This window comes from Spinacia oleracea, chromosome 3 (assembly GCF_020520425.1).
Source record: "Spinacia oleracea cultivar Varoflay chromosome 3, BTI_SOV_V1, whole genome shotgun sequence".
In the NCBI taxonomy this organism is placed as follows: Eukaryota; Viridiplantae; Streptophyta; class Magnoliopsida; order Caryophyllales; family Amaranthaceae; genus Spinacia; species Spinacia oleracea.
In genome coordinates, this window is record NC_079489.1 from 30,133,281 (window position 1) to 30,146,696 (window position 13,416).

General features: G+C 36.3%; 1 protein-coding gene across 1 annotated transcript; it reads left to right on the forward strand.

The window, feature by feature from the left end:
- The first annotated feature begins 1,994 nt into the window (after positions 1-1,994).
- Positions 1,995-13,136, forward strand: LOC110788809 (pyruvate kinase isozyme A, chloroplastic). The gene is made up of 6 exons (XM_021993445.2): positions 1,995-2,732; positions 6,616-6,706; positions 6,943-7,136; positions 8,302-8,423; positions 9,645-10,123; positions 12,602-13,136. Exons 1-6 carry the CDS (start codon positions 2,187-2,189, stop codon positions 12,901-12,903), a joined length of 1,734 nt encoding a protein of 577 aa, XP_021849137.1. The 5' UTR covers positions 1,995-2,186; the 3' UTR covers positions 12,904-13,136.
- Positions 13,137-13,416: the final 280 nt, after the last annotated feature.

The following is a 13,416-nucleotide window of genomic DNA, read 5'->3' on the forward strand; positions in this document are numbered from 1 at the left end:
TGATGCTCCTGTTGTGCGTATACTGAATCTGAGTCGTCGAAGGTGATTGACATTGCTGCTAAGGATTTGTTGAGTGCGATTTCATCCTCGGTCCGCCCCTCTTTGACGACTCCAGATTCTCCCCTGTTAATCTTTTTAGCTGCAGAAGAGGTTTAGTTATGGTTTTCTGAGTTTTAGTCATGATGTCAGAAGTTAGTTACCCCCTCCGTATTTATTTAAGGGATACATTTGGTAGGGCACGATTATTAAGAAGAAAAATTAAATGAAATAAAGTAATAAAACAAGTGGGTAGATATTTTAATAAGTAAAACAAGTGGGACCATATTTTAGAGGGGTGGGGAGGGGGGTGGGTGTAATTCTGAAATAATTTGTTTAATAGGGTTGTGGGACATAGGATATATAAGATAGATTATTTAATTAGATGGTGGGGTTGATAAGTTACTAAAAATGGCAAGTGTATCTCTTAAATAAATACGAAGGGAGTATAATTTTCTAAGTTTTAGTTAAGATTTTTGTAGTTAGAGTTAAGATTTCCGAGTTTTAGTTATGTGTTTTTGAGTTTCGGTTAAGATTTTCTAAGTTTTATTTGTGATTTCAGAAGTTTTAGTTTTGATTTTCTGAGTTTTAATTATGATATTAGAAGTTTCAGTTAAAATTTTCTTAGTTTTAGTTTAGATCCACTTCTAAGCTTTATACTCCCTCCGTCCCGGAATACTCGACCCGATTTGACCGGCACAGAGTTTAAGGGACTTGAATTGACTTATTTAATTTAATAGGTAGTAGTTGATAGTGGGGTATTATTTTAATGTAGTTAGTGGGAAATGTGTTAAAAGGTAGGGTTGGGAGAGAGTAGGGGTTGAATTTTTAATTATTTTTTGTATGGAGTAGGGGGTAGGTGGGTTAATAGAGGTGGAGTGAGAAATAATATAATATTGTTAGAATATTTCCATTTTTAGAAACAGGTCAAGTATTAAGGGACGACCCGATAAGGAAAACAGGTCAAGTATTCCGGGACGGAGGGAGTAAGTTTTATTTAAAATTTATGAGTTTTAGTTAAAATTTTGCCGAGTTTAGTTAAAAATTTCCGAGCTTAAATTAAGATTTTAGAAGTTTTAGTTAAAATTTCAGAAGTTTTAGTTATAACTTTCAATTGTGTAGTTATGCTTTTATGGGTTTCGGTTAAGATTTTCTCAGGTTTAGTTAAGAATTATCTTGTTTTAGTTAGTAAAAAGTTTGTTTATGTGATTCGTTTATACTATAACTATTTTTAATCGATTAGTTAAGATTTTATTAATTTTAGTTATGTTTTACACTAATTTATTTAGTACTATAAACAAATTGAAAATAAAAATGTTAGAGAATAATTTTAATCATCTAAAGTAAATAGCTAAGATTTTTTGAGTCTTAGTTACAATTTCATAAATTATATTTATGATTTCAATAGTTTTAGGTAAGATTTTACGAGTTTTAGTTAAGATTTTATGTGTTTTAGTTGATTTTCTGAGTTATAGTTATGGTTTCAGATTTTTTAGTTACGTACTTTTGAGTTTTAGTGAAGATTTCAGAAGTTTTAGTTATGATTTTTGAGTTTTAGTTAAGGTTTCAGAAGTTTTAGTTAAGATTTTAGACATTTTAATTACGTGTTTTTGAGTTTTAGTTAATTTTGTTTGAGTTTTACGTATGATTTTAGAAGTTTTGAATTTGTTTAAAAATTATAACTATTCAATCATAAGTGTAAATTTGTATCTATATCATAAGTATTTTATTTATTTTACACCAGTTTAGTGATTTTTTTTGTTCTGACGTTCAGCACGCGCATCCTTAAGACTTCCCATCAATAAGATATTTTTTAACGCTTATGTTAAACAGTCTCACACAAAAGTTGTTGATTGTAATATTGGTAGATACAAGTTGTCGGAAAGAGCAGGACACGTGGCGAAGCTAGTTAGCCGTTAAAAATTGTATGAGTCGACAATTCCCAAGTTTTCATTTTGTTGACGTTGTTGGGACATGGGTGTCCGTCGCGCGACAACTCCAAAGTTTTCCCCATACTCATACACTCACCAGCTTGTCCCTCAATCCTCAATCCTCAATCCTCAATCAATCCTCAATCCTCAATCCTCAATCCTCAATCCTCACTCCCAGTCTCTCTCTCTGTCTCCTAATTCCAAAGTCGATCATAAACAATGTCAACTCCTCTCCAATTCATCTCCACTTCTCCCGCCACCAATCTCACCTTCTCCTCCTCCACAAAACTCCTCTTTGCCCCACACTCCAATCTGGGCAACATCACACTCCCACTATCTCTCCTCAAAAAAACATCCATCAAAGCAGCCTCATCGTCGTCGTCGTTGCCACCGTCGAACTCAGCTCTCATACCAGAATCGTATTGTTCTTCTTCGGATGTGGCTGTATCGGGTATTGATGTAGATACCGTCACAGAAGCCGAATTAAAGGAGAATGGGTTCAGGAGCACAAGACGCACGAAGCTGGTATGTACAATTGGGCCAGCCACATGTGGGTTCGATGAGCTGGAGGCTCTTGCTGTTGGTGGGATGAATGTGGCAAGGATCAATATGTGTCACGGCACGCGAGAATGGCATAAATGTGTTATTGACAGGGTCAGGAAGCTTAATGAGGATAAGGGTTTTGCTGTTGCAATTATGATGGATACCCAAGGTAGTGAGATTCATATGGGTGATCTTGGTGGCGAATCGTCTGTCAAAGCTGAGGTTTCTATACCTTTCTATTTTTTTTAATTACTACTATTTTATAACTTGCTGATTGCACTTCTTAATCACTCACTTTAGCTACTTTATATCAATCAATTTTGTTCAAAACTTGCATTAATTTGATTATGTTTAAAAGCCTCTTATGGCCGTGGAATCATGGACTATTTCAATGCCATATCGGATGGGTGATGTACTCATTTGTAGATGAATATATTAATTGTGTCCATTTTGGCACCTTGTTAAAATTATTGCTACAAATTGATAGGTCTGCTTGTGAAAGTGAATGAAAGCTTGTATTGAATGATAAAGTTTACAATAGTTATTTAGTACAGCATATACACATATTGCCTACACTAATACCAATTGAGGTTGACATGGGTGGCTAAGGGCCTCTTGCTCCTTAACCAAGGTCTCGGGTTCGAGCCTTGGGAATGGAAAAATGGGAGGGATGCTGCCCATCGAGGTACCCATGCAAACTCCCGTGGAACTCGTCGTAGTAGAAACATAAAAAACGTATTGCCTACACTAAATTAGGAGAAATAAAGATACTATTATGTGATATAATATTACTTACAAGACTAAGGTAATTGTGTAGCAATCAAGGATTATATACTAATCTAAGATAATTGGAGATCAATTATATACGTAATTGTAGGAGAAGATAATATCAAGTGTTGACTTTGATATTATTTTCCATATGCCCCCTCAAGACGGACGGTGGTTCCAATAGTCTGATCTTGTTAAGTAGAGTGTCAAGCCTTGGTTTTGAAATACAGGATTTGCACTGAGATATGTAGCACTAAGATTATCACAATAGATAACTAGAGTATGAGTTGAGCGTATCCCCATTTTAATGAACAAATTCTGAACCCATAAGTTCGACAGTAGTGGAAGAGACAATCACGATAAGTTCGACAGTAGTGGAAGAGACAATCACGATACTCAGCTTCAGCTGAGGAAATGGACTTTTGTTTCTTGGAGCACTAGGTGATGGGGTTGCGACCAAGGAAGATCACATGACCCATGGTGGATGTATAATCACCCCTATCCCCTGCCCAATTAGCATCTGAATATGCGTGAAGAATGGAAGGAGATTCCCAATATATGTTGATGCCTTTATCTAATGTGCCATTGAGATATCGTAGTAGGCGTTTAGAGCCGCCCAATGATCGGAGGTCGGACGATGCATAATGGTGTACCTGAATTTAAGGTGAGGAGTTGTGTAGCATGGGAGTAGGGGCTGACTTTTGTGTCTAGCATACCCATACATTCAAGAAGGTCAATACTATATTATTGTTGACTGAGAAATAGACCATCCGGGGTGGGCATAACTTCAACACCAAGGAAGTAAGAGAGATCACCAAGGTCCTCGGGGGAGAATCTGTTGGCCAGAGACTGAATACACTGCTGCAGATGAGATGGGTTAGGACCAGTAACAATGATATCATCGACGTACACAATTAAATAAAGGGTAGCATGATGGAGAATAAAAAAGGAAGTATCAGACACACAACGTTTAAATCCATGGCCAACCAGAAAATTTGTCAACTCATTGTACCAAGCACGGTGTGCTTGTTTGAGACCTTAAATAGCTTTCTTGAGTTTGCAAACATGAGTGGGAAATCTAGGATCAATGAAACCGGGTGGTTGGGACATGTAAACCTCCTCATGTAGAGTGCCCTGTAACAACGCATTGTTAATATCCTATTGCTTTATACCCTCTCTTTGGCATTGCCGCATTGGCAATGGCAAGCGTGAAAACTAAAATGGTGCTACTTAAAAAACAAGTGAATTATAAGATTGCGTTTACTTGCTTTTAACTTCTTTAAAAAAAATAAAAAAAACATATCAGATTTTTTTTCGGTCTAGTAAGGGTCCAGGGCTAATAAAAAGAACCTTCAACTGAGCAGTTTCTAGTACCACCACTGAATAGGGCTATGTTTTTCTTTTATAGCTTGTTTCAAAGCACCAGAGGCCTCAATGTATTATTTCCTGACACACATAATATGAGATGAAGTTGAGGGCAGGATAGAAATGCAGCAGCAACAAAACAGTAGCAGGAGCCCTCTGATCTCTATCTTCCGTTCTGCTGGAGAATTCGGTGACCTAACTTACAGCTCAAAATCTGGAGTGAGAAGAACATTACCTTAATATATAATTGTAATGAAAAAATATTATGGAGTCGTTGGATGGAGGTAACTATATACTGTTGGTTTAAAACAGCAGCATGGGCTAAAATCAGAACAGAATCAGTTTTGGAAGGACTGTTATTGGGATATACTGGGGCATACTGTTCTTGACTAGCAGGCGGGAGATGGGGAGAGCATGTCATAAGTTGGCGAAGGGTTAGCTACTTAAGTATGGTTTAACTTATAAGTTAGAACTGATTAAGCCATGATTAGTGAAGACCATACTTTATTAGTTGTAAATCTAGGTTTATAGCCTGTCTTGTGCAACTGTAAGAGTGAAAAGTTGTGATCCAACTCGCAAAGTCGCAAAGGTGTGAAATTCAAGAGTCATATGCTAGATACTGCAATAATCATGAAAAAATAACTCTAAATGATTCAAAAGAAAAGGCAGCTAGCTAAAGTCTCATTTAATTACAAGTAGCTTGCCTTTTGCATTTCAATTTTTTATTGCACTTATTAGGATTTAGGATATTTCTCTATGTTTTTTGTAGGTCTAAAAGTTTTAAACCGTTCTTTTTTAATAGGGAATTAGGCAATCAGGGACACCCATCCTTGTAAACTCGGATTTTTACATTATGCAAAGCTTGTGTTTTCCGAATTTTATTCTTAAGCATCCTCAAATTTGTTTCTCTAGTTCTCAGAAAACTGAGATGTGTGTGAGTGTGAGCAGTAGTTAAGCTCATGCTTGTAATTGAATAAAGCTAACTTGTCCTTAAGGTTACAAGGTGTCTCTTTAAGATTGATTTTGTGAGAGATTGGCTCATCGTTTCTGTAATCGCAGGAAGTAGTTGTTCAAGATTATGGATAGAGTCCATGTCTCATTTCCTTGCTTATCTTCTGGTCATTTGATTTTAAGGTGCTCCTTAATTATAGGGTTGCACAATTACTAACTTTCGAACTTGTGCAAATGACAAGCTTGGAAAAAAGGAATAGAAGGTACTTGTGTTAGGAGGTGCATGAGCAGTTTTTTGAAGTTTTGCATCAGTAGTTGGCAAAGCTTCCGCCTGTCCTTAAGACGTACGCTAGGAGGAAGAAGGGCAATATGGGCATTCCATAATGAAGTTTGTTACAGTGCTACAGAGAGAATATTTTTGGAATTGTATTAAGTCGTGTCATAAGTATAAGAGCTGATGTGAGGTGAACCAGTAATTAAATAAAGGGAAAGGGGGAATGTATGAGACATTGTGAATTGCTGTGAGAAAAGTTACTTGGCAGAGAATCCACCTCTTGCAAGTTGAATTGTCCTTTAGTTTCCTTTTATTTTGATTTTCCAGAAATATAATCAAAACCTTCCTGCTCTTCCTCTAATTTTCTTCTTTTGATCCCTAAGTTCTTCAAAATAATCTTGAAATTACTTGATTCATTACATACTTAACTGTTTCATCATATACTTGACTCTGTTTTTGAGGAGCTCTACATGATCCTTATAAAGCCATGAATCACTAATATATTTATGTTATTGGTTTCCTTTCTGCCAGTTTGTGAAGGGAGTTCCTTTAAGAAGGATCTTAACATTAAGAAAGGAACTCAATAGAAAACATTATGAAAATAATTTCTTTAATTGAGATGCTTAAGGAATTCAATATTTGTTTCTCACACGAGCACTTGGATTTTCTGAATCATTCCAAAAGTAATATGTACTATGTAAGTATCATAATTTCTGCTGTTACATTTCATCTCTTCTCTTGGCTCAGGATGGAGAGATCTGGACTTTTACCGTCCGAAATTTTGATGCCCCACGGCCCCAACGCACCATTACAGTGAATTATGATGGCTTTGCCGAGGGTAATAATTCTAAACATGTGTATGATCTAAGTGCTTATGACGTATCGTGTTGATTCTGAATTATGTTAGAGCCGCTGTTATTTCCAATTGATGTTATTTTTCTTTTTCTTTTTTTATTTTTCCTGGGAGTATAGTATTACACATGGTAAATTCTACATTAGTTCTTGGGCAAAGAGGATGCTTATGATGGAGATTGTTAGGCGATTAAGAATTTGACTTACATTTACTGGATGCAGATATGAGGGTTGGGGATGAGGTTGTTATAGATGGGGGAATGGTAAGGTTCGAGGTCATTGAGAAGATCGGTCCCGATGTGAAGTGTTTATGTACAGACTCGGGATTATTGCTCCCACGAGCTAACCTGACTTTCTGGCGGGAGGGGAAAGTCGTACGTGAACGCAATGCCATGCTTCCAACAATATCTGCCAAGGTTAGAGTTGCTTCCTTTCATCGTTTTATTTTTTCCTGCAGAATTGTGTTTATATTTTCCAACGTCTGTTTGATTTGTTTTCCTTGATAATCATTGTATATAAAGGATTTACAAGTGGTGCAACTATGTGAGGACATTATCAGCAGAAGCAATATTCTTTTTAGAGTTTTATGATGTATTTTGTACCCTTTAGGGTTATTTGTTGTTGGTGCATGCGTTGGTGTATTCCGGATGTTATCTGTCCACTTTTCTTAATTCTAATCCCCTCCCCTACACTCACCCTAATCTCAAACTGCTGTTGTTATTTTTATTTTTCTTTTCTTTACTTTTCTTTCTTAATATCATGTATGTTGAGTAGGTTGTTCCTTGAGAAACAGAGGCTTGTTGCTTGTATCCTTACATATGTAAATAAAAATGAGAACTCCATTTGTTTTTGGCACCGAAAGTTTGATCATAGGTATGTCTAGAGTTTATACTAAATATATCAATTACATTAAGAGGGAAATACATACATGTTAATATTGAACTACATTTTATTCTTATTTCTAATGTTATTTTCATTCAGTTAGGAAAAGTGTCTATTCATATGTTTATAAGAAAGTACTCGATCTATCCCACAATAGTTGGAACACTTATTAGGGCACATAGTTTTAGAAAATAAGTTGTAATTGGCTTATCTATTAAGTACTTTTTATAACGAGGTACATGTTTTTTTGGTAAAGGCAATACAAAACGAGGTACATGTGATGGGTGTAAGTGAGTTTTAACAGAAAAGTAGGTGTGAAAGGAGATAGTTGGTTCAACATTAGAAGTATGAAATCATAAAGTTGGTGGGAATAGTAAATGTTCAAACCATATTGGTGGAGATGAAAAAGGAAAATGTCCAAACTAATATGGGATAGAGGGAATAAATGGACAAAAAATGTTGCATTAAATTAGCCAGTCCACTATCTTGTTGAGAATTTCACCGAAATATTAGATTGGGGCATAGTTTCACCATGAATAAATGTAAAGGGATCTAATTAATTAAAAGTTAAAGGGTCCAATTTTCAATTAACAAGGCTGGCGATGTACCACTTCAACCGAATGTGAATATGATAGTTGCTTTCTTTGAATATAGAATGTCCTTTCAAATATGACTCTGTTGGGATACTTACCTCTTCAGGATTGGTTGGACATTGATTTTGGAATCGCAGAGGGTGTTGATTTCATTGCAATATCGTTTGTCAAGTCTGCTGAAGTAATCAATCACTTGAAAAGCTATATTGCAGCGCGTTCTCGGGAAAGGTGGGCACTGATGCACATATTTACGTCATGCGTACATTTATTGGCTTTTTATTCTAGATTATGATTTCTCCAAGTATGGTCAAATATTATTTTATTCTCTCTAGTCTCTACCCTATAGTCTTTAAGAATATTTTTTTTCTAACATTGATACTTGTATTGCATTGCATTAGAATTTAGAAATATCAGATGGGGGGAGTTTTGAAGAAACTAAAAAAACCCCATCGTTGTCAGATTTCAGTTTGGCAAAAACCGTAGAGGACAGCGGGTAGATAACCTGTATTCCTATGCTTGTTTCTAGATGGCAATGATTTAGCCAAAATAAAAGCGGAAGTACTCGTCTTTACTGAGAAAAAGGTGTTCAGCAAAAACCTGAAGCATGGTTCCGTAGTTAAATTTACTGTTTATGTTTAATTTTTGAATCGGTTCTGTGATTTACTTTTTAATTTACTCAAATCAACTTGTACCTTAATATCCCCCTCATGTAACCTTGTTAATCTTGGTTCTTGCGCCTTTGATGCCTGTCTTTTGTTGTTTTTAGCTTGCTTACTTCTTTCTCCCTTACCTCTCCGAAGTGATAGCTGGTAATTGTATGGGGTTGTGGCTTTTTTGCAATTTTTGGCAGTATACATCGGTGATATTTCAGTTTATAATCCAGAATATGACAAAAGGTTTTGCATTATTTCGGAACATATTTGATGGGAGATTCACTTATATAATGTCATTGTTACATCACTAATTGCTATCCGTTCTCTGTTCTCCTTGCCGAAGTCATGAATTGTAGATCTCAACTTATCTTAATTAGATCCAAACAAGGTGTTTAAAGGCATTGCAAATTCTTCTAGTGGGAAGGTTTCCGGAAGTATTATCTGTTGTCACTCTAAGTCAGAGTTTTAGATTGTGGTTGTGGTTGGCACGATTGTGTATTGTGTAAGTATACTTTGTTGTGGTGTTGTGCAAATAATTATGGACTCATGGTTGACACGGGTATGATTTTTCATGTCTGTCATATGGAACGTATTGGTCATGTATTGGCTATATTGGGTGTTATGTAATCCTTCATTACAGCAAAGATAAGTGCCGGTCTGGCAAGTTAGAAACGGATAATTATCTGCCTAGGCATTGAATGTTTATTGACATTTTAAAACATGCTCCAAGCGAGTTTACCCTTTCAGGTGCACCTTGCTTACTCATATATGATACATATTTGACGTTTTAATGCAGTGATGTTGCTCTCATTGCAAAGATAGAAAGCATTGACTCACTAAAGAATTTAGAAGAGATCATTCAAGCATCAGATGGTGCTATGGTTGCGAGGGGAGATCTTGGTGCCCAGATACCTCTTGAGCAAGTTCCCTCAGTCCAACAGAAGATAGTTCAACTCTGCAGACATTTAAATAAGCCTGTTATAGTTGCTTCTCAGCTATTAGAGTCAATGATTGAGTACCCTACACCTACCAGAGCTGAAGTAGCTGATGTCTCAGAAGCTGTCAGACAAAGAGCAGATGCTTTAATGCTCTCAGGTGAGTCAGCCATGGGACAATACCCAGAGAAGTCATTGGCTGTTTTGAGAAGTGTTAGCCTGAGGATTGAAAAATGGTGGAGGGACGAGAAAAGCTATGAAGTCATGGAGCTGAATGGAGTAGCGTCCTCCTTCTACGATTGCATCTCAGAAGAAATATGTAACTGTGCTACAAAGATGGGTAAGGAAAATTATGTATGCAACAACCTTATTTTGTCATTTGCTTTTGTCCTGGTCAGCTGCTTTCTACCATTATTTAGTTAATGAATTATGATTTAGCTATTATTGTGGTCAAGAACTTTTTAAAAAAAACTCGGGCAGCTCGAGTAAGATAGAAGCATATACTTTGATTCTACTGTACCTTCTTCTAGCTCCCCAACTCTTAAGCTTCTCTAGATGTCTGAATTAATTTGTGATGCAAGAGCATAACTTATGCATCATTTGGTTAAATCTACCTAGGACTACCTATATGCATCAAAGATAGGAACAGAATCAATTCTAGTTGCTTTAGACAATTTTGTACACTTAATAGGTGGTTTATTTATACCCTTAGTACTTGGTAATTATTTTGTAAAGCTAGCAAAAACGCATTTGCAAAGGGTTGCACCAAGTGTCAGGCTGTCAGCCGTTGCTCAAAATAGAACAGTAGCAGCAGCACTTACAAGCATCTTTATGAAGAGTTATGAAGCTGTAAGAGGAGATGCCATGACCTGGAACTATTGGTCACCTGTTAGGCCCTACTATCTTCTACCTTGTTTGACAGCCGCAATAGGTTTGAAAGGCCATAACAGTAATTATAGCCAGTAGCAAAGTTCAGGTTTACAATTTTGGTGTGAGAGTAATTAGCTACATTCTGGTGGGGTTCTTTTTTGGTGCCGTTAAAAAGCAGCAGCGAAACATGGAGCTTCATTTTATACTTCATTACTTGGCCTATTAATTAATTCAGTTCTTTAGTTAGTTCTGATAACAATAGATTAGTGTCGATCACAAAGCAGCAACTTTATTTCTTAGCCAACATGACCCAACAACTTTTAGCTGGGGGATAAATTTATAAGCGATTGGTTTTTAGTTGTTCTCTATTTATAATTCTTTTAGGAGTTATAAGTTATTAAGAAGTCTCTGTCACTTGCCGTTGGATTATTGTGTCTATCTAAGCCATGTTTTCTACGTAATTTTGAGACAGTCGAGCATATTGAGTTTGGTTTTTAACCGTACAACCTGGAGTTGGTTTCCCTTTATTCTCATTAAGTGCTTGAAAAAACCCCTCGTTTGGCAAGATTTCTTACAAGTTTATCAAATACTAGTTTGAATCTTAGGCAAGATACTGAACACCTTCAATTTAGGGCCCTTAGAGTCGGCTTACCCTTGTGGTTAGTGGAGTCTAAACTCTCAGAGTTTGTCTAGTCTAGTATGAAACAAAATCTGAGTTTTCTATCCAGTGTGATTACGCTGATAACTTGATAAGAATGCTAGCTGTAAGATGGCTACATCCTATCAGATTTCACATGGAGATGAGATATTATGTGGCAATTGGCTTCTTATTTTGCTACTTTAGTTTAGCAAGAACATGTGTAGTCATTATGATGTTTTCAAAATTCAGTTAACAAGTAGGGGTGTCTAAGTTGCATTTTATTTCATAGTTAGTTATCTATTGCGTATAACTAACTGGAGTTGCCAGCATCTGTACATTTATAATTCCTTTTGGAGTTCACCCATGATTAAGCTTATGATTAAGCGTTCTAGTAGGACTAGGATTTTTAATGGAGCCTTTGGATACCTGAGACTATATATTGATGTATTCGGCCTTTTCAGTTTTGTGATTTAACATAATTGAGACTCTGTGACTTCACTTCCTTGAGCTTAGTTGCTTTATTGAACTACACAAATTAATTAGTGGGTTTAGGGGGCTTGACTTACATAATCTAAGAACCAACAGAATTCCGGTTAGTAATGAAGCTACACTATGGGAGTATGCTGTCTTAGCAAGTGGATAAACTGGACTATAGTTGCTGTTTATTTGCAAAAGTAACACTATTCGTGTTAGGTTATTCAAAACAAAGGGCCATTACTTTGTGGTTCTTTAAAATGAATCATTCCTTTGTAATTTCAGCCTATCTTATGGAATTGATAAAGTAACACTATTCATGTTAGGTTATTCAAAACAAAGGGCCATTACTTTGTGGTTCTTTAAAATGAATCATTCCTTTGTAATTTCAGCCTATCTTATGGAATTGATAAATATTTGCAATTTCCAAGTTACTATCAATGACAAGCAATAAAATGTGCCATGGGAAGTTTAACGTTCCGTGACAAACTTTAAGGGTTGTGCTTGACAAACTGAGCATGTATGAAATGATTTTATTAATCATATTTTCTTGGGCTGTAGGATATATCTTGTATTTGAAGATCTTATTACTCTCGGGTTAAATTTGAGCCATTGTTGGTGGTTTATACTTTATAGTATGGGTTAACTTGTAGCCTTGAATATGTGCTTCTTACGCTGCTAATCCTTGTTAATGGTGTATTTGCAGAAATCTAACAATTCCGCAGCATACTGCTGTAGGCTGTAGCAATTTCTCATTTTACAGATGCATGCATCTTACATCTTTGTTCTGTTTAAGGAATTTATTATTTTGATAGTTTAATGTGAATTTTGCAGCGAATAATTTGGAGGTAGATGCTGTATTTGTATACACGAAAACAGGGCATATGGCGTCTCTGTTGTCACGTTGCAGACCAGACTGCCCAATCTTTGCATTCACCAGCACAACATCAGTAAGGCGTCGGCTTAACCTTCAGTGGGGTCTAATACCGTTCCGTTTGAACTTCTCAGATGATATGGAGAGTAATCTAAACAAAACATTTTCTTTGCTGAAAGCCAGGGGAATGATTAAAACAGGCGACCTTGTTATTGCTGTTTCTGATATGTTGCAGTCCATCCAAGTCATGAACGTGCCATGATAATTTACTTGTATAACCAGGGTATTGGCGTAATCTGAGGTTTTGATTGATGCTGTTTTGTGGTTCTTTAAATGTAACTAATAAGAACACTTTCTTTTACATTTCTCATGCTGTTGATCAGTGGATGATTCTTGGTGATAGAGATTATACACTTATAGGAATTATAGCCATGCCAATGAAACCCAAGTTTGACAAATATTGGGGGTATTCACGTAAAGATAGAGAATTGTGTTCTTTCATGGTGAACTAGATTAGCTGCAATATATATTGCTGCTTTGTTGTCACACTTGATCACAGCAGTTTCCAGATTTTTAACTCCAAGTTCTTCCAGCAACCCAATGGACCTCACAAGTCGTCAGAGCCATGGCTTTACATTCAACTTCTGCTGATGATCTTGCCATAACTTGTTTCTTCGACTTCTAGACAAAGGTGAGTTTCCAAGTATAGTACAGAACCCAGTGGTTGACCTCCTGGTTATAGGACACCCAGCCCAATAACTATCAACGTAAGCAA